General features: G+C 42.8%; 1 protein-coding gene across 16 annotated transcripts in view; it reads left to right on the forward strand.

Moving 5' to 3' along the window:
• VEPH1 (ventricular zone expressed PH domain containing 1) overlaps positions 1-18,491 on the forward strand; it is a 159,253-nt gene that overhangs the window by 99,132 nt on the left and 41,630 nt on the right. For 14 of the 16 annotated variants that reach the window (XM_081007892.1, XM_081007887.1, XM_081007886.1 and 11 more), the window contains 3 exons: positions 101-208; positions 4,728-4,937; positions 7,878-8,272. In XM_081007892.1, coding sequence (XP_080864018.1) covers positions 101-208; positions 4,728-4,937; positions 7,878-8,272 — 713 coding nt within the window. Of the gene's footprint in view, positions 1-100; positions 209-4,727; positions 4,938-7,877; positions 8,273-18,491 lie in introns of those variants that run through there. The other 2 variants (XM_081007884.1, XM_081007881.1) reach the window with 2 other exon arrangements.

The raw sequence follows: 18,491 nt of genomic DNA on the forward strand, positions 1-18,491 counted from the left end.
TTTTAAGACAGCGCTTTGCCAAGATAAGCAATGTTGAAAGTGCATGATGATATTGATGTGCTCTTTGGAAATGATCCAGTGTAGGATATTTTTCCCCCAGGGCCATGCATCTTGATTATGACCATTTGCTCTTAGGAAGGTTCATATCAGGGCTCACCAAGCAACTTTTCACCATTGCTCAAACTTTTTCAGAACCACTAAAATCACTGTAAGTAGATATCCTCCTATAGAATTAATTTTAGCGTAAGTCCTTTAGGGAGAGCAGAATACTAATCACTTTGGGCTAGATAGCTTTATGCAGGTTGCCTCTGAGCTCCCACCTCTTCCTATATTGGTAGCAGGGAGATTTTAATACTGGCCTGCCTCTCAAGCTTGCTGTAAATATTGCTGAGATAATGTATGAAAGGCACTTAGAACAGTTTCTGGGCATAGTGGGCATGTTTATGAAATTTTTTCCAAATGTCAAAATTCTAGGGCTATGATGATTTACTTAGAGTAGACCTGCTGAAGTTAATAAGCCTAGCGAGGTTAGGGCCAACAAAGGTCCGTATAGTTAAAGCTATGGTTTTCCCAGTAGTGATATATGGAAGTGAGAGCTGGACCATAAAGAAGGCTGATCACCGAAGAATTGATGCTTTTGAATTATGGTGCTGGAGGAAACTCTTGAGAGTCTCATGGACTGCAAGAACATCAAACCTATCCATTCTTAAGGAAATCAATCCTGAGTGCTCACTGGAAGGACAGATCCTGAAGCTGAGGCTCCAATACTTGGGCCACCTCATGAGAACAGAAGACTCCCTGGAAAAGACCCTGATGTTGAGAAAGATGGAGGGCACAAGGAGAAGGGGATGACAGAGGACGAGATGGTTGGACAGTGTCCTCGAAGCTACCAGCATGAGTTTGACCAAACTGTGGGAGGCAGTGGAAGACAGGAGTGCCTGGCGTGCTCTGGTCCATGGGGTCATGAAGAGTCGGACATGACTAAACAACTAAACAACAACAAGTTAGGGCCATTGATTTCAGTGGTCTACTCTGAGTGAAAGTTAGCTGACTACCACCCTAGAGTTTGGGCAGAACATCTTGGAATGAAACCTATTCACAATTTTCACCAGTAATTAGTTTTATTACTGACTCTTTTCCTAGAAGAGGCAAGAGAGGAGGAGACATATCTCACAGTTGTACATAGTATGAAGGCTATAAGTGAAGCATTTCATGCTTGTTCCATTAGTCTTACTTTCCAGCAAACAGTTTGCCTGGAAAACCACATTGTTCTGGAGGTCAGCCTGGACATAAACAAGCAGAATACAATGTTGTACCCCCTGAAGAGGATCTCCGGGGACAAGATTTTGGGGGCTGGCTTTGGCGAGACAGCACAGAATCCTCTATTCTGAGAATTCCACTTGTGTGATATTAGCTAACTAGAGGAGTCTTAAGCCAAGTTAGATACTTTATAGATTGCTAAGCCATAGTAAACAATGTACATGCAAATGTAGAACAAAATGTCCCCTTAAAAACAACAGACTGTTACAAACATTTCTTTCTATGACCTGACATTGATGCAGACTCTTATGCTGCCTTGAACACATTTTACTCTTTACATATTACATTTAGTGAATTTTCTTTTTTTTAATATAATTTTTAGTAGTTTTTTTTAACATATCATTTTCAACAGTAATTAAACATACTTTTACATCTTATTCAAATTTTTGACTTCCATCAATCCTGTCTGAAAATTTTCCAATCTAATCTCTCAGTATGCATTTCTTATCTTCCCTATTACATTTCAAACTCATAACCAATATCTCTATCTTTTTCTACTTTGTAACACTTCTTATATTTCTCCTTACAAAACTTCTTGTAGTCCTACTAGCGTAATTTGTTGATTACAGTTGCTCTTCAAATAATTTATATACTTATTCCAATCTTCTGTAAATCTCTGGTCCCACAGGTTTTGAATCCTTCCTGTCATTTTGTCCAATTCTGCATAGTCCATTAATTTTGTCTGCCATTCTTCTTTCATCAGAATTTCTTCTTGTTTCCATTTCTGGGCTAACAATACTCTTGCCACAGTTGTTGCATATAAAAACAATTTAACATCTTGCCTATTAATGTCCTGACCTATAATACCAAGTAAAAAGTGAATTTTCAATCAGATCTCCATACAGTTCATGAGTAGAATGAGGATCTAATAGTAGGAACTCAGAAAGGTTTATGCAATTCACTGCCACAAGACGTAGTGTTGAGTTTAAACACTTCTTGTATGGTTCCAGAGGGACTTCCAAGTATTCAGTGGATGTGCATACAGGAGAAAGTAACATACCCCACATGTCTCTACCCTAGTATGCGTATGTGAATGCACATCTTCAAATTGCCTATACATGTACACTCAAATGCACATAGGCATCTCTCCCTGTTCCTTCTGAGGCTCTATACCCTAACTTACCCCTAACTTTGAGCCATTGGTCAACCCCATCACAAAACATCCATAAGCTCTCCCTTTTCCAATCTTGGACCCCTACATAGAATCAAAGAGAATACAATATGGCTAGCACAGCTGTATCTCCTATCCTTTTAAGGCAGGTATGGGGAACCGGATCCAACTGGGGGTAGATTCAGGAGTTTCCCAACTTCAGCAGGTCACTTTGACAGGTGTGTGAGGGCAGACACCTGTCAATGATGCCAGGAGATACCACTTCAAAGAAGGAGTTGGGAGCACACTTAGGGTCCATTCCCAATTCTTCCTTCCTTTTTTGCAGCCCTGGCTTTAATGCAAGCTTAGCCTGCGAAGGAAGGAAGGAAGGAAGGAAGGATCAGGAACACACCTTTCCAGCTGTAATTTGGTTCTTTTTGAATGTAATGCCTTTTTCTGCGTTGGAGATTCAAGGGATGCAAAACTGCTAGATATGCAGCGGTCTTTTTCAGCTCAGGGAAAGAGTCTTACAGGGACACACCAGCTAGTTCCAAGCTGCTACTATATTCAGTGCTATTTTTCTGGGAAAAATAAGTGCCGGAACTCACCATCAATGCCTCCTTTGTTCTCTTTAATGACAATGGTGCCCACCTGAGGGGTGCCAAAACTGAGTTCCTGCTGGAAAAAAGCCCTGACTTATATTGATGTTGGTGAGGCTCTAGCAAACTGTTTGCAGATGCCTGTTTTGAAACTGACTGTGGGATTTATGGTCTGACAGTGTGGTCTTTTAACTGTGTACTATGATGCTTTTATTGCATTTTATTGGGGTAAATTAGATTTTTATTGTAATGCAAGTTTTTGTTTTGAATATGATTTATGATTGGAAACCATTCCATGGATTGTATTTTGTCCAGGAACAAGGTGCAACGTGTGTGTGTGTGTGTGTGTGTGCACGCGCGCGCGCAGCTATGTTTTCTTGCCACAGTGCACCAGGACAACATTGCTTCCAGGCACTCTGGGGGAAAGAAAATGCCAGCACACAGACCACTGAAGGGAGAAAACGCCTCTCTTGTTTCTGCCACCACTGGAAGACTCCATCTTTGTTCTTTGCAACCACCTTCCCCACTCCACATTGTGTGCGCCCTGCAGTCTGTCTGTAGGGCACTACAAAGATTGTTTAAATTATTATTTTGATGTATATATAGGAATACGTGTCACCTATGTGTATATATACACACACACACACACACACACATTTATATACATTGACAGCAAATTAGTTGCAGGTGTCTAAAGGCTGCTCGTTATATATAGCACTTTTACTAATCTGTTCTAAATTGCATTTTAGAACACTTGCCTTAGAGATGTCCAGCTGGTATTCAAGATCATATCACTGGGAATTCTTCCTCTATCTCTTTGCTTAGACATCCAAATTTATTTCTCATCTATTGTTCTCTTAGTAATATATTCAGCAGTAGCCCTTGAGGCAGTTTGCACAATACGGACATAGCCACACTGCACCCACATGGAGGCCTCCACAAGGTGATGATGCCATTGATTCAAGCAGGGGGCAAGCCAGTCTAGGCATCCTCACAGCTTATAGCTGGTGGTGTCAAAAGTCCCCTGCTCTTGAGCGCCAGTGTGGTGTAGTGGTTAAGAGCGGTGGACTCATAATCTGGGGAACCAGATTCGCGTCTCCGCTCCTCCACATGCAGCTGCTGGGTGACCTTGGGCTAGTCACACTTCTTTGAAGTCTCTCAGCCCCACTCACCTCACAGAGTCTTTGTTGTGGGGGAGAAAGGGAAAGGAGAATATTAGCCACTTTGAGACTCCTTCAGGTAGTGATAAAGCGGGATATCAAATCCAAACTCCTCCTCCTCCTCCTCCTCCACCTCCTCCTCCTCCTCTTCTTCTTCTTCTCACTGATTGTAATATATTTCCACAGAGCAAAATGTTTGAAATTATCTTGTAAAAGTTGCCTCTAAAGTCAATTTAGTCAACTCCTTATGACAGATATATGATACAGCCTTTTATTTATTTTGGCACCTTTTTACACCACTCTTTGGCCAAATATGACATATGGGAAGGAGCTGTGAGGTAAGACCGACAGTAGAGAATTATATAGCACAAGTCAGAAAGGTGTAGGCCTGGACTAAATGGGAATGATGATCCCTCGAAAGAACCTGGCCACAGATGCACTTGGAATAAATGCTGGCATATATATGGACCCTTAGAGATACATATATATTTTTTATTTCTACCACCTGCAAAATAGGACGATGTTTCTGTTAACCCCTCAGTTTTTCACTTCTCTTAGGGTAGAAGATGTTGCTGAAACAGAATCTCCTTCTCAGCTGGATGACTTAAAATCCACTATGAATGGGAATGAAGATGATGAAAAGCTTCAGGTTAAAAAACAAGCTTTTGAAGAGAAAATAAACATTGACAGCAGTACTCCTGGCTCTGTACGCAGGTATAGTCTTGGCCAGGTTTCTAAAGAAGAAAGGAAGGACATGAGGTTTAACAGGTATGCTTCAGTGCAGTGTGTCAGTGGTTTTGCATGCCGATTGGTTTCCCCATACATAATTTTTAAAAAAACCCAAAAAACAAATGTTAAAGTGAACAGGCAAGTTACATAGTACCTGTGGGCATCAGACATTTAATTGTATCCAGACATCTTGTCAATAACTCTAAGAGCTGGATAAGATCTCCGAGTTATTTGTTTAACCTACCTTGCGCTCCAGAGTGCAGGGGGAGGTGCGAAGGAACACTGGATTTGAAAAAGTTCAGGCAAAAATGAAGATCGCTTTCCATAAGTATAGTTGGCGAAATTCTTTTGGCAATTTTGACAACTTAAAAGCAGGTTTATAAGCACTCTCAACGAGTGAAAAGTATGCAGACATACATAAATATATAGTCAAAGAAGATCCAGAGATCTTCTTTGCAGCAAACAATTGGTTAGAATTAATCTGGCATAATGCAAAATTAATAAAGACAAAGCATTAAAAGAGATTGTATCACATATGTAAAGCATTAGGGATAACAACAGCAAAAGAAACCCACCCCCAAACAAGAAAGTCCTATCTAGGGCAGTATTTCTTTGTAAATAATGTTAATCTTCAGGTTTTTAAGATGTTGAATTAAACAATAGCACAAGCCAGGTCTTGCGCTAACTGTTACCTAGACTGGGCACTGATCAAGGGCTGTAGGAGCTCAGAAGGGCCCTTCACCAGCCCAACAAAGCTGTGCCACCCTGCCGCCTCCTCACTGGGCCCCTCGGTCATTTTCATGGTGGGACAGCTGTTTCTGAATGGGAGTCAAGCTTGGCTCACATCTGCAGTGGCTCCCCACCATTTTCATTTACCAAAAATGCAATGCCCCAGCCCATCAGAGCTATGAAATCTATGGGTTTCATAGATCTTTGTACTAGAGCGTTGCATTTCCTGGTAAATTAAAATGGCAGGCAGCAACCATGGGTGGGAGCTGAGTTTAGCTCCTGTTCAGAAGCGGTACTTCTGCCAGGGGCCCAGTTGCCACAGTGGTGGCAGTGGGGGGGTAGGGTGGGGGAGAGATTTGGTTGCGTTGGGTGGTGTGTGTGTTTGGGGGGGGGGGCCTCTGAAGTCTGGTGCCCACTCTGGAACAAGCTACCATGAAATCCTCCAGTAGCAAGATTTCTTAAAACAATTTCTGATAAATAATCCTGTTAAGAATTTTTGAGTAGAGATGCCAGCTGTCCCAGTTCTGAAATCCCAAGGCCATTATGATCTGAGCCAGGTGCCCCTCTAATTTCAGCTCAGATTGGGGTGACTTGGTGGCAGATCTCTGTCAATGCCAACCTTTCCTACTGCTAACTTTTCTTCCACTACCACCCTTTTCCATACAGTCCCAGACCAACCAAAACCCTTTTATGGCAATTGTAATCATATAGAGGGGTGGAGCAGGTCTGTGCCCTCTGGCTACACTTCTGCCATCACATCCCCTACCATCCACACATTAAGGAAACAATGGTAAAGGTGAGCCTGGTGTATATGTATGTAGCTCTCGATGTGAGATGGAATACTGCACAATCAAGGCTCCCGATCACATGGTAAGACATCCCCCCTGATGCACAAATGCTGGGAATCAGAGTCAGCATGGCACATGATGGCCAGGCCAGAACTAGTGGCACAGGCCCATTCTCTCCTCCACCTAATTACAATAACATAGGGGTGAATACCCCAAAAGGACTCAAGTTGCAAGTGGGCAGGGGCAGAAGTGGCAGATATAAGACTGGCAAAAGCCATCCACTCATTTGATAATAGAAGACTTCACCGAGTGGCAAGGAGGGAACAGCTTTTGTCCTTGTTGAAACTTGGATAGTTTTCTGTGTTAAGCTCAAAGGCAGAAGATCGTAAGTTTACGCTGAAATTCCGATAAAGCAGTGCACTTACATCCCAGACCCATTCTTACAAATTTGCTTGGCACGCAAGGTGCCGCTGACAACATCAGTTGAAACTTTTTAAAAAGTTTAAGTTTTCAGTAGAGGTCGCAGATGTTTTCAGCAGGATAAGATGAATCATCTATGAGGTTCGCTCATTTCTCAAGGACAAAACTGTATATTTCCTTAATTATTGGAAAGAAGGCTAATGAACAAAAATACTTGCAGTAGATATGGCCATTTTGAATGGTTATTTCTCCTATGCAGTGTGATTAATTTTTTCATTCGTTTATGTTGTATATACTCTAAGTCACTGTACTGATATTCGGATTTGAATGCGTATTATTAGATGAGGTGTTGGCCACATTGAGATGATCAGCAAAGATCAGCAGTGAGCCTCCAGCTTTTATGTTCCCTCCTTACCTCTCTCCTTCCTTCACAATCAAACTTTTTGTTAGCAGCAAATAATAGCTTGCTATTTAATCTGACAACTATAACAGGTTTGAACAAACCAGAATCCCAGACCATCATCCCAGACCGGTTTGAGGAAATCGGCTTCGGTTTATGCAAAGCAACTATAGTAAAGGACCCCTGACCATTAGGTCCAGTCGTGGCTGACTCTGGGGTTGCGTCGCTCATCTCGCTTCATTGGTCGAGGGAGCCGGCGTACAGGTCATGTGGCCAGCATGACTAAGCCGCTTCTGGCGAACCAGAGCAGTGCAGGGAAACGCCGTTTCCCTTCCCGCTGGAGCAGTACCTATTTATCTACTTGCACTTTGACGTGCTTTTGAACTGCTAGGTTGGCAGGAGCAGGGACCGAGCAATGGGAGCTCACCCCATTGTGGGGATTCGAACCGTCGACCTGATTGGCAAGTCCTAGGCTCTGTGGTTTAACCCACAGCGCCACCCACGTCCCTATAAAGCAACTATAGTTTGGTGCTAATTATGGTTTGGTGCTAATTAAGGTTCTTATACCCCCCCCCCCCATGCACCACAGTCCATTTTGCCTTTTCCCCAAGCCATTTGTTCCTGCCTTTGTTTACACTGCAGGTCCAAAAGTCTAGCTTTGCATGCTGTCCGTTTGAGGAGTGTTCATTCTGACAATGGACAAGAGATGGAGAATGGAGATGTTACAGCCGGCATCTCTTTCACAGATATCTATCTCAGCCAAGAAGCCGACAAATTGCCTTCCAGTGCAGACACTGAAGAGTCGCAGCTGGAACAGTCTTCACTTTCGCACCCAGGTATCAAATGTACAGAACCAGAGAATCTGCCAGAACCCGTTAAAGAAAACTGCCATGAAGGGAGCCCGAAGACAATACAGAATTCTGCCGAGTATCAAGATAAGCTTTACTTTCACTTAAAGGAAAATCTCTCTAAAGTGAAAGCATATGTCATGGAGATGGGGAAGAAAATTCCTCTCCCAGATGAGTGTGTTATTGAAGGTAAGAGGCCTGACCCTTTGAAATGATGGGAGCATTTTAGAAAATACTTTAGGACCCTCTTTTAAGCTGTCAACCAGCCTCCTCTAAGCATGAGTTCTTTTCACTAGCTGAAACGTGTTTCTGCATAACAGCGTTGTTTTAAGAGGCACTGCCTTGAGATTCCTTCTTGCCTCTGCATTGTAAGAGAGCCAGTGTGGTGTAGTGGTTAAGAGCGGTAGTCTCATAATCAGGGGAACCAGGTTCGCGTCTCCGCTTCTCCACATGCAGCTGCTGGGTGACCTTGGGCCAGTCACATTTCTTTGAAGTCTCTCAGCCCCACTCACCTCACAGAGTGTTTGTTGTGGGGGAGGAAGGGAAAGGAGATTGTTAGCCGCTTTGAGACTCCTTAAAGGGAGTGAAAGGCGGGATATCAAATCCAAACTCCTCCTCCTCCTCCTCCTCCTCTTCTTCTTCTTCTTCTTCTTCTTCTTCTTCTTCTTCTTCTTCTTTGCTTCATTGTGCTTTACCCATAAAGGACCTGCTAGCACGCTGCCCTTGCATGCTTGCTGTGTGCTTCCACTAACAAGTCCTATATGTGCTCAGAGTTCCTAGGACTCTTTTTCTTGTGTTGCATCTAACTAGCTTATGCTCAGAGTAGTAGGCCCACTGCAATGAATTAGTCATGAACACAATGAACTAAGGTCCAAGTATTACTGCTAGTGTATAAAGCCCTAAAAGGTTTAGGACCAGGTTACCTGAAAGACCACCTTGTCTCTTTTACACTGGCTAGATCACCATGATCACCTGCAGAGATCGTCTTCTGAGGCCCTCCTTCATGTGCCTCCTCCTCGAGAGATTAGGAAGGTGGCAACACGAGAACAGGCCTTCTCTGCATTGTCTCCCCATCTGTGGAATGCTCTCCCCAGGGAAATTCGCCTGGCGCCTTCATTACACACCTTTAGGCGCCATGCAAAAACGTTCCTTTTTAACCAGGCCTTTGGCTGACCTAATCAACATCCTATACCCTTTAAAATGTGGGTCTTTTGAGGGGGGTGTTATTGGATTATTGCTTTTATTTTGATTTTATATATTGTGATCTTTTTTTGTGAACTGCCATGAGACCTCCGGGTATAGGGCAGTATATAAATTCAATGAACGAACGAATGAATGAATGAATGAGAAGCCCTCCTAATTTTCCCACAGTTGTATCTTATTGGGTTCATTTCAATGTGAACCAAAGCTTTTAGCATGGTGACTCCAGTAATTAAACTGTGTCATTATTGTAGAATTCTCTTTTACTGTTGTAATTTCCTGAGAATTCCTTAAGTAAGATTATTGAGGTAAAATTCCCAGAGTAAGACACGTTGTTAGATTGAGGTGACTGATACTCCATACATGCACAGCCATGCCTTCATGTCCATTGCACGTGGAACACTTAGCTAATATTTCCAAAACTCCATAAACTACTTGTTCTGAAATTTGGCTGCATTCTGAACTTCTTTAATTTCTGCAATTGGTACATCAAGAGCTAGACTCTTCTTCATCCCACCCATTTCTTAAGAAACTGTTCACAAGTTCCTGATACAAATAATACGCAGCTGTATGGTGTTGCATTAGCCAAACTGGAATTTGCTGCAATTTTATTAATATTAAATGTGAGGAGTATAGTGAATACACAATCTGTGTCAAACCACGCATGACTAACAATTTGTTGCAACATGACTGTACTGCAATATACAAGGTATAAGTACGAAGAGTTCTCAGAACTGCCACTTCAGTTGTGTCAGAACTTCTATATACCTTTAAAATGAAACATTATTTCTGTGATTAGTGTTCTTGGGAAGCATCTATCATTTTGAAAAGCAAAATAATCCCTCTCAAAAATACATATTCAGGGTGCTCTCTAGGTAGGCAGAAGTATATTTGTTTGCACACATGCACATAAAAACAGGAAGTGACACCATGTTGAATGGGGGGGGCAAGGGAGCAGGAGGCATAGAAATGTGTTAAATGGATGCACATACCTGAACTTCCAGTAAGACCCTTGGAAATTTGGGACTGTGCGTGAGAAAGTGAGAGCCATGATGACTTAAGGATTTTCATGACAATCCCGGTATTTTCAGGGCATTTGGAGGGTTGGGTATACTTTGGGTAAACACACTTGGGATTCGGGTGAGTGTTGCTTACTGGTGCAGCTTTGAGCAGTTAGTCAACAAATCAGTGAGAATTTGTATAGAAATGCCTTTAAGATTTAATGAAACCTACAGCTAAGAAACCAGTTTAGTTCCTTGTTCTATATTTCTTTAGGGAAACTTTCAAAGACCTAGGAGCAGGAAACTTGTTCCACTGGTAGCTTTTCTTATACAATGATTTAGCAATGGTGTGATATAGTCCCTGCTATTGTGTCCTCACTTGGCAAGAAAGGGAAAGGATTGTGATTCACATAAAGCTGCAGTTTGCCATAGTTAAACTAGGGGCTTATCCACACTTTTGCCCCACTCAGGTTAGAACATGTTTCTGATAACGCCAAGGTTGCAGGTTCAATCCCCGTATGGGACAGCTGCATATTCCTGTATTGCAGGGGGTTGGACTAGATGATCATCAGGGTCCCTTACAACTCTAAAATTCTATGGTTCTTTCCAGGCACAGGTCCATGTCCAAGTGCCCTCTTTTTTGCTCCAGAGTTTCCCCCTCAAAAACCCGCTCTTTAAAGCTGAATTGGAGCAAACAGCTATTCAGGTTTTCTGTGGATTGTTGTTTGCTCCGATTCAGCTTTAAAGAGCAGGTTTTCGTGGGGCAAGCTTCAGGGAAAAAGAGTGGGGCCGTCAGACACAGAGCTTTAAAGTGCAGACTGTGCCTGAAAAGTGTGGTGGAAAGGTAAGTGTGGAGAAGCCCTAGCTGTTATGGTTTTTATAACTATGTATCCCACTTTACAGAGGATAACACTCTATTTGAAGGGTTGCCTGCGGACAACCCACAATTTGAAGGACTCCTCTATTTGAAGAGTTGTCCCATCCAGTTCTTAAAGTACAGACCCAGAAGAAGGGATGGAAGCAGGGGACTTGAAGTTGCCCCTCAGCAGTTACCTCCTGAGCAGCAAGCACACAGGTCACTTGGTCAAGTCAACTCAACTCACCAGCCGCACTGTGGAGGGATGCACAGCCTTTCTTGTTAATTATACAGCAGTTAATTATTCCAAATTTGCATCAACACATATAAATTAGTGTGTGCAAGTTTTATGTACTTCAGCACCCTATTTTGATCTCTTTTCAGTGATACACTTCTTTTTTAGCAGGCCTCATGAGGCCATCCTCATGATCGGGTTTGCCGATCAGAAGGTCGGCGGTTCGAATCCCCACAACGGGGTGAGCGCCCATTGTTCAGTCCCTGCTCCTGCCCACCTAGCAGTTTGAAAGCACGTCAAAGTGCAAGTAGATAAATAGGTACTGCTCTGGTGGGAAGGTAAACAGCGTTTCTGTGTGATGCTCTGGTTCTTCAGAAGTGGCTTAATCATGCTGGCCACATGACCCAGAAGCTGTACGCCGGCTCCCTCGGCCAATAAAGCGAGATGAGCGCCGCAACCTCAGAGTCGGTCACGACTGGACCTAATGGTCAAGGGTCCCTTTACCTTTACCTTTATGCAGCCACCCTAAGAGTAATTCTCCCACCTCCTGTTCCCGGAAAGGACTTTGCTTGAGTTGGGTAGCAATTTTGAAGTGAATGGCTATTTAGTTAGTTTAGGAGTGCCCTTTGCTTGGCTAGAAATGTTATCTTTTGTTGTGAAAATCAAACCCCATGACAACCTGGCACAGGTTCATATTTATGTCTATGAGGCTGCAATCCTATACATGCTTAGCTAGGAGTAAGTCCCAGGGCACTCAGTAAGCAGAAGTAGTTCTACGATTGGGCTGCATAACTTGGAGCTCAAGTTTAGTGCTTAGGTATTTCAGAGGGGGAAGAAACAAGATCCAAACCATAAAAAAAATTGATCTGTTAAATTTAATAAAGAACCTGCTTTACATCTTGTTTAATTCCATCCAAGATCACTTATTTAATATTTATATATGAAATAGCTTCTAGATCCGATGCACTGACAACCACAATATTTCATCTTTCTTCCTTACTTTCAAAAAATTACCATCTTTTCCACCTGTTTCTCTTTTAATTTAAAAACAAAACAAGGAGGGGTAGTTTTCATCAGCTTATATTTCTCCAGATGTCTTGTGATCTTCCTTCTTATCTGCATTTCAGGAATTTTGCTTACTACAAAGCTAGGCTTACTGGTTTATAATTTCCTGGAGGACCAGTTCGTTTATTAAATCTAGTTGGACTTTGTTGGCTGGGATTTCCAGCTGGTTCTATTTCTGTATATATCTAGTAGAACAGGATATTTTTCTTTTTCCTGTTTGATCTTACAGAAATTGATTACTTTGACATATTTTGAGATCATTCCCAGGTTGCCCGCACACATGAGATCAATGCAATCAATATTGTGACCTTATGATCAACAGCATGTAAGACAGGACACAAGTGGGAAATGTATTGCTAAAGTCACAGCTAATTTTAAGCAGTGGCCTTAGATGTCCACCTATTATCTGATTGACATTAGCCTGTTTTTATGGGCTTTACACATAAAAGATTCTGCCCTAAGAGCCTTCTATTGAGCTAGTATGATAGCAAAGATAGCTTCATTCAGACATTTGGTTCTGACCACATGAAGGATCCTGTATGTTGTCTAGCCTCATCCTCATGACAACAGCACAATTGCCAGCCAGGCCACTGGCTGACACATGAATTATGTTAGCCTGAATGGGTGCTTCTGTGCATGTAGGGTTTCAAACATGTAAATAAGAGCCCTAGTCAAACAGGCTTCCTGACTGTGTCAGAAACCCTATTCTCATACAAGACTATTATTGCATGGGCTGGGAGACGTGACCGGCATATTTGTGATTGTCATGAGAGCTAGCCCCACACATTCCAAAAAGATGTTTCATTTGTTTGGTACCCACAGATACTGATTGCCTGAATAGGGCTTTGGGGGTTTTCTTTGGAGCTGGTTCCCACTTCCAGCTGACACTTGAACATAGGAATGAAAACTTTTAGAAAGCCCTACAACTGAAGTGACCAGCTGAAATGTAATTCCCATCAGTGTCCGTGATAGCTCGCATTCCGTCGCATAAATTATCATATTATATTTCAATGCTGCATAGTTTTCATAAGTAGTTTTGATGAGTTATTGTGCATTTTATGTTAGATTGGGGGAAAGCAAATTGGTAGGACAGTTGTAAAGTTTTGTCTTAAGCTCTGCATTGGCTTTTTTTCTGTAGGATATAAACTTAAACAGCAAATATTTGATGGAGTGTATGACAGAATTCCCCTTGATAACTAGGGCAAGACTGCCCTTGGTCTGAATTTGGTTGGTGTTATGTTTTATGCTGTGCTGTGAGATAATTAGTACCATATGATGGGATAGATGGGAAAGATCACTGCTCCCCTGCAGTGCTTGCTTCTGGAACCTTTTGATAAATTTAAGCATGGCATGAGCCAAAGCATGATTGAGAACACATGGGCTTCTGCTAGCTCAATGCAACCACAAACTTGCAGAGACGCAGAGCAGCATTTCTGAAAATCAGTTGTGTTTTCACTATGCCAAAAATAAAAAAATTAGCTGGCCTCTTATTATTTAAATCTGATGTTAAGCTCCAGACCCAAAAGTACTGTTCCCATACTGTGAAAAGTTCACATGCCAACACTCAAACCGGTTCTTCTATGTAGGCTGCCTTTACCAATTGCACTTTAGTACCCATGGCAGCACAGCCAGTATTATAAGAGGGGCACTAATCTGCTGCTCAGAAATAGAATTAAGGACCTTCTCCCATTTTCATGACTAGGAGGGGGGCATTATTTAGCCAGATGTCACAGCTCTGCATGGCCTTACCTTTTCCAATGGGTACGGATAGCAGCTTCAGGGGATAATTTTCAGAGGGCGAGGAAGTGCAATGTGGGGAAGAGTTAAACCTTCTTCCCCTGATGCCACAGTCCTGACCGGGGCTCTTCTCAATAGCTGCTTTCTATAAAAGAAATATAGGTTGATAATTCCTATCATGGAACTCCCACATCACCTAAAATGTTTGCTTTAATTGCTAGGGAAATCTTACTTCAGAGCTAGAAACTCCTTGGGAAGGGAGCAGAGGTTCTGTTTCTGTGAGGTGGTTTGGAATGGATCAGAAATGGAGTGGGTGTGGGTGGGTGGGTGGGTAGTAAACACTGATGTAAGCAGTTTCCCCATCAGCTGAATCTTTATGTCACTGCCAAACAGGCACCGTAAGTTGCTTGCTGTTGGCCATTTTGATTAAACTTTAAGCTAATGTGAAACGAACTAAAGGGCTGGTTTCAGCATTACACTTTACCAGTGGCGTAGCGTGGGGGGTGCAGGGGGGGCCGGCCGCACCGGGTGCAACATCTGGGGGTTAGGGTTAGGGGGCGCAAATCCAAGGGTTAGGGGGCACAAATCCACAGGTTAGGGGGCGCAAATTACTTGCCTTGCCCCGGGTGCTGACAACCCACGCTACGCCACTGCACTTTACACCTATTACTGCCTTTTTCCTGTGATATAGTCTGAATCCTGAAGTATATCTGCATATCCTTGTTTGGACTGTTCATATGGACACATAGAGAGAATAAATCCTCATGATCATACATGTCCCAGGTGATTATTTTCATGTTTTATGAATTTATTCCTTTATATGGAAATTTCCGTCTTGCCCTTCAAGAAGCTACGGACATTTTTCTCTGCAAGTTTTGCCTTCTCAGGCAGTTACACTCGGATGGACATTGGCTTCTTGCACTACTGATTACCACCTAGATTAGCATTCTTCTTCTTCTGCTGCTGCTGCTGCTGCTGCTGCTGCTTTCCAGTGCATTTTGGGTTGTTATGCAGTGTTTTAAAGCTGTTCTAAAGACTGGTGTTATGCTCCTGAAAATTGTGGATTTAGAATGAATCAGTTTCCCATGTGCACAGAAACTCTTAAGTACAGTGGTACCTTGGTTCTTGAACTAAATCCATTCCGGGAGTCCGTTCGACTCCTGAAACCGTTGACTCCTGAAACTGTTGGAAAACCAAGGCGCGGCTTCTGATTGGCTGCAGAAGCTTCCTGCACTCAATTGGAAGCCGTGTCAGATGTTCAGCTTCTGCAAAACGTTCGCAAACCGGAACACTTACTTCTGGGTTTGCAGTGTTCTGGAGCCGATTTGTTCAACAACTAAGCTGTTCGAGAACCAAGGTACCACCGTATGCCCAAACATGTGAGTGGGCTTTGACCAGCAAGCAAGGCAGTGAGCTGAAAGCTCTTTTTGTGCCAGGAAACCCCAAGTGGACCCGGTGTGAAAAGGGCTTTTAAGGGCTGCCCACCTTGCCTGGGACTTGGCTTGCACAATTTCAACCAGCATATGGTTGAAAATGCACAAGTCAAATAAGGGATTGCAGTAGCTGTATTGCACCTTTATTTCTCCAAGAAGATGAATGCAGATGAAATGAGGGCCCTCTTCCCATCCTAACAGGGACGCATCTAAGCCTTAACAATGGTAGTGGCACTTCATACTGTTGGACCATTCCCTGGTCTCTGATTGCGAGTCTTCCATCCCAAAGAAGGGCCAAGGCTTAGATCTGATGCAAGAGAAGTGGATAGCTAAATGCCAGCAATGACATAAGGAGCAAGCAGCAGTCTGAGCAAGGGGAAATATTCACACTTCATCCAGGCTGTTACTTTAAATTCATCCATGCAGCCATTTTCCTGTAGCTTTAGAGCTCTGCCTTTTCTCTTTTGTCTTTCATGGAATGCATTTTCTAACCTTCCTTTGTTAACCTGCAAAGGTCAAATGTGTTCACAATAACGGAATAATCGTCTTGCGTACTGCCACAAGGAAAACACAGAAAGGGATACTATGTAAGGTCACCATATGTTGTTGATTTAAAGAAATTCCCCATATTTCACAGGGTGATGGGTCTCTTTTATTGTGCAGAGATTTCCTACTGCTTAGGGTATGGCTTGTGATAAATGCTTATCGCAATGCCTGCAGCTTTTATTATTTCTTACGTCCCACCTATTTCCAAAGGTAGTTTCCATACTGTATATCAGTAATCTGTAATAATAGCCAATATCATGTTTACAAGTGTCTGTGTGTCTGCCTCCTCCCCTTGTACTGCTTTGCCAGCATGGGAAGTTTGGAGATCCCCACAATTCCTTTTTCTTCAGCAATTTGGTATCACCGGCGATCTTGCCAGCGATCAGTGCCTACCCCAAACTCTGGGTCATTAACAAACAAGTGGAAAAGCACAGGTCCCAAATACGCTAATCTCAGTTCTATTTGCATACAGCTACTGTTCTCTTTCCACTGTTTGTTGATCATTTTGCTGGGACGAGATTAAATTCATACAGCCCAATAAAAAGGTTGTTATTGTTTAGTCGTGTCCTACTTTTCGTGACCCCATGGACCAGAGCACGCCAGGCACTCCTGTCTTCCACTGCCTCCTGCAGTTTGGTCAAATAAAATAAAAAGGTACATAACAGTTAAGGACATTAAAGCTGTATGCATACCATACGAGAGCCAGTGTGGTGTGGTGGTTAAGAGCGGTAGTCTCGTAATCTGGGGAACCGGGTTCGCGTCTCCGCTCCTCTACATACAGCTGCTGGGTGACCTTGGGCTAGTCACACTTCTCTGAAGTCTCTCAGCCCCACTCACCTCACAGAGTGTTTGTTGTGGGGGAGGAAGGGAAAGGAGAATGTTAGCCGCTTTGAGACTCCTCAAGGGGAGTGAAAGGCGGGATATCAAATCCAAACTCCTCCTCCTCTTCTTCTTCTTCTTCTTCTTCTTCTTCTTCAAGCACACAGCTTCCCCTGAAGAATTCTATGAACTGTCATTTATGCCTGACAGACCTATAATTCCCAGCACCTTACAGTTCCCACTGCTTATGTCTATGGCCTTCAATTCTTGCCCACTTCAGAAAGCATATTTTGGTCATTCAGAGCCTTTGGTGAAGAGGCATAGTATAATCACTTGCATTTACAGATGACAGCCATCTTCCTCAATGCCTAATTTAGCTTGGGACATTCATAAAGACGAGTCAGCCGAGATGTTACTCGAAGAAAGTGAAAGCTGATGAATATGAATGGATGAAATAGTTCTCATCCTGCCTCATTATTATGAGCTTCAACACCAGTAAGTCCCAAGCCAGCATTGTCAGCAGACCATGTTGATGGAAACCCAGCCAGATGGGCGGCGTGTAAATAATAATTATTTTTTTTTAAAAAAAGCTGTTGTTCAACAACATCTGGAGGACCTCAGTTTCCCCATTCATCACCTGGGGGATCACATGCTTGAATACCCCTCCTTACTATATCCCTGAACATGCAAAGCTTAGCACATGAGGGGCAAAAATTCTAGAAAACAAATTAGGTAAGCTAGTTTTAGGTACAGGGACCTGTGACCATTAGGTCTAGTCGTGACCGACTCTGGGGTTGCGGCGCTCATCTCGCTTTATTGGCCAAGGGAGCCGGCGTACAGCTTCCGGGCCATGTGGCCAGCATAAGCCACTTCTGGCGAACCAGAGCAGCATACAGAAACACCGTTTACCTTCCTGCTGGAGCGGTACCTATTTATCTACTTGCACTTTGACACGCTTTCGAACTGCTAGGTTGGCAGGAGCAGGAACTAAGCAACAGGAGCTCACCCCGTCACGGGGATTCGAACCGCCGACCTTCTGATCGGCAAGTCCTAGGCTCTGTGGTTTAATCCACAGTATTAGACTGTTGTTAAAAGAAGACAAGATTCTGGGATTCACTGGAGCTTTCAAGAATGTAAAGAATTAAATGGTCATTTAATCTGCACTGATTCTATCTATCATCTATCATCTATCTATCTATCTATCTATCTATCTATCTATCTCTATCTATCTATCTATCTATCTATCTATCTATCTATCTATCTATCATCTATCTATCTATCTATCTATCATCTATCTATCTATCTATCTATCTATCAATCATCCATCTATCTATCTAATTTTACTTTATTCCCTTACTTTTTCCAGCCATATATGCAGCTCCATCTTGAATAGATTGTTGACTTTACTGCTTCAAAACAGCATCAAATGAAGTTTAATGCAAGCTATGGTTGGCATCTCCTGTCTAACTTTTAAGTGGTAGAGGAAAGTCTGGGAAACTATTACATTTTGTGGGCC

Source organism: Podarcis pityusensis, assembly GCF_964106645.2.
Source record: "Podarcis pityusensis genome assembly, chromosome: 5".
NCBI classification, from domain to species: Eukaryota; Metazoa; Chordata; class Lepidosauria; order Squamata; family Lacertidae; genus Podarcis; species Podarcis pityusensis.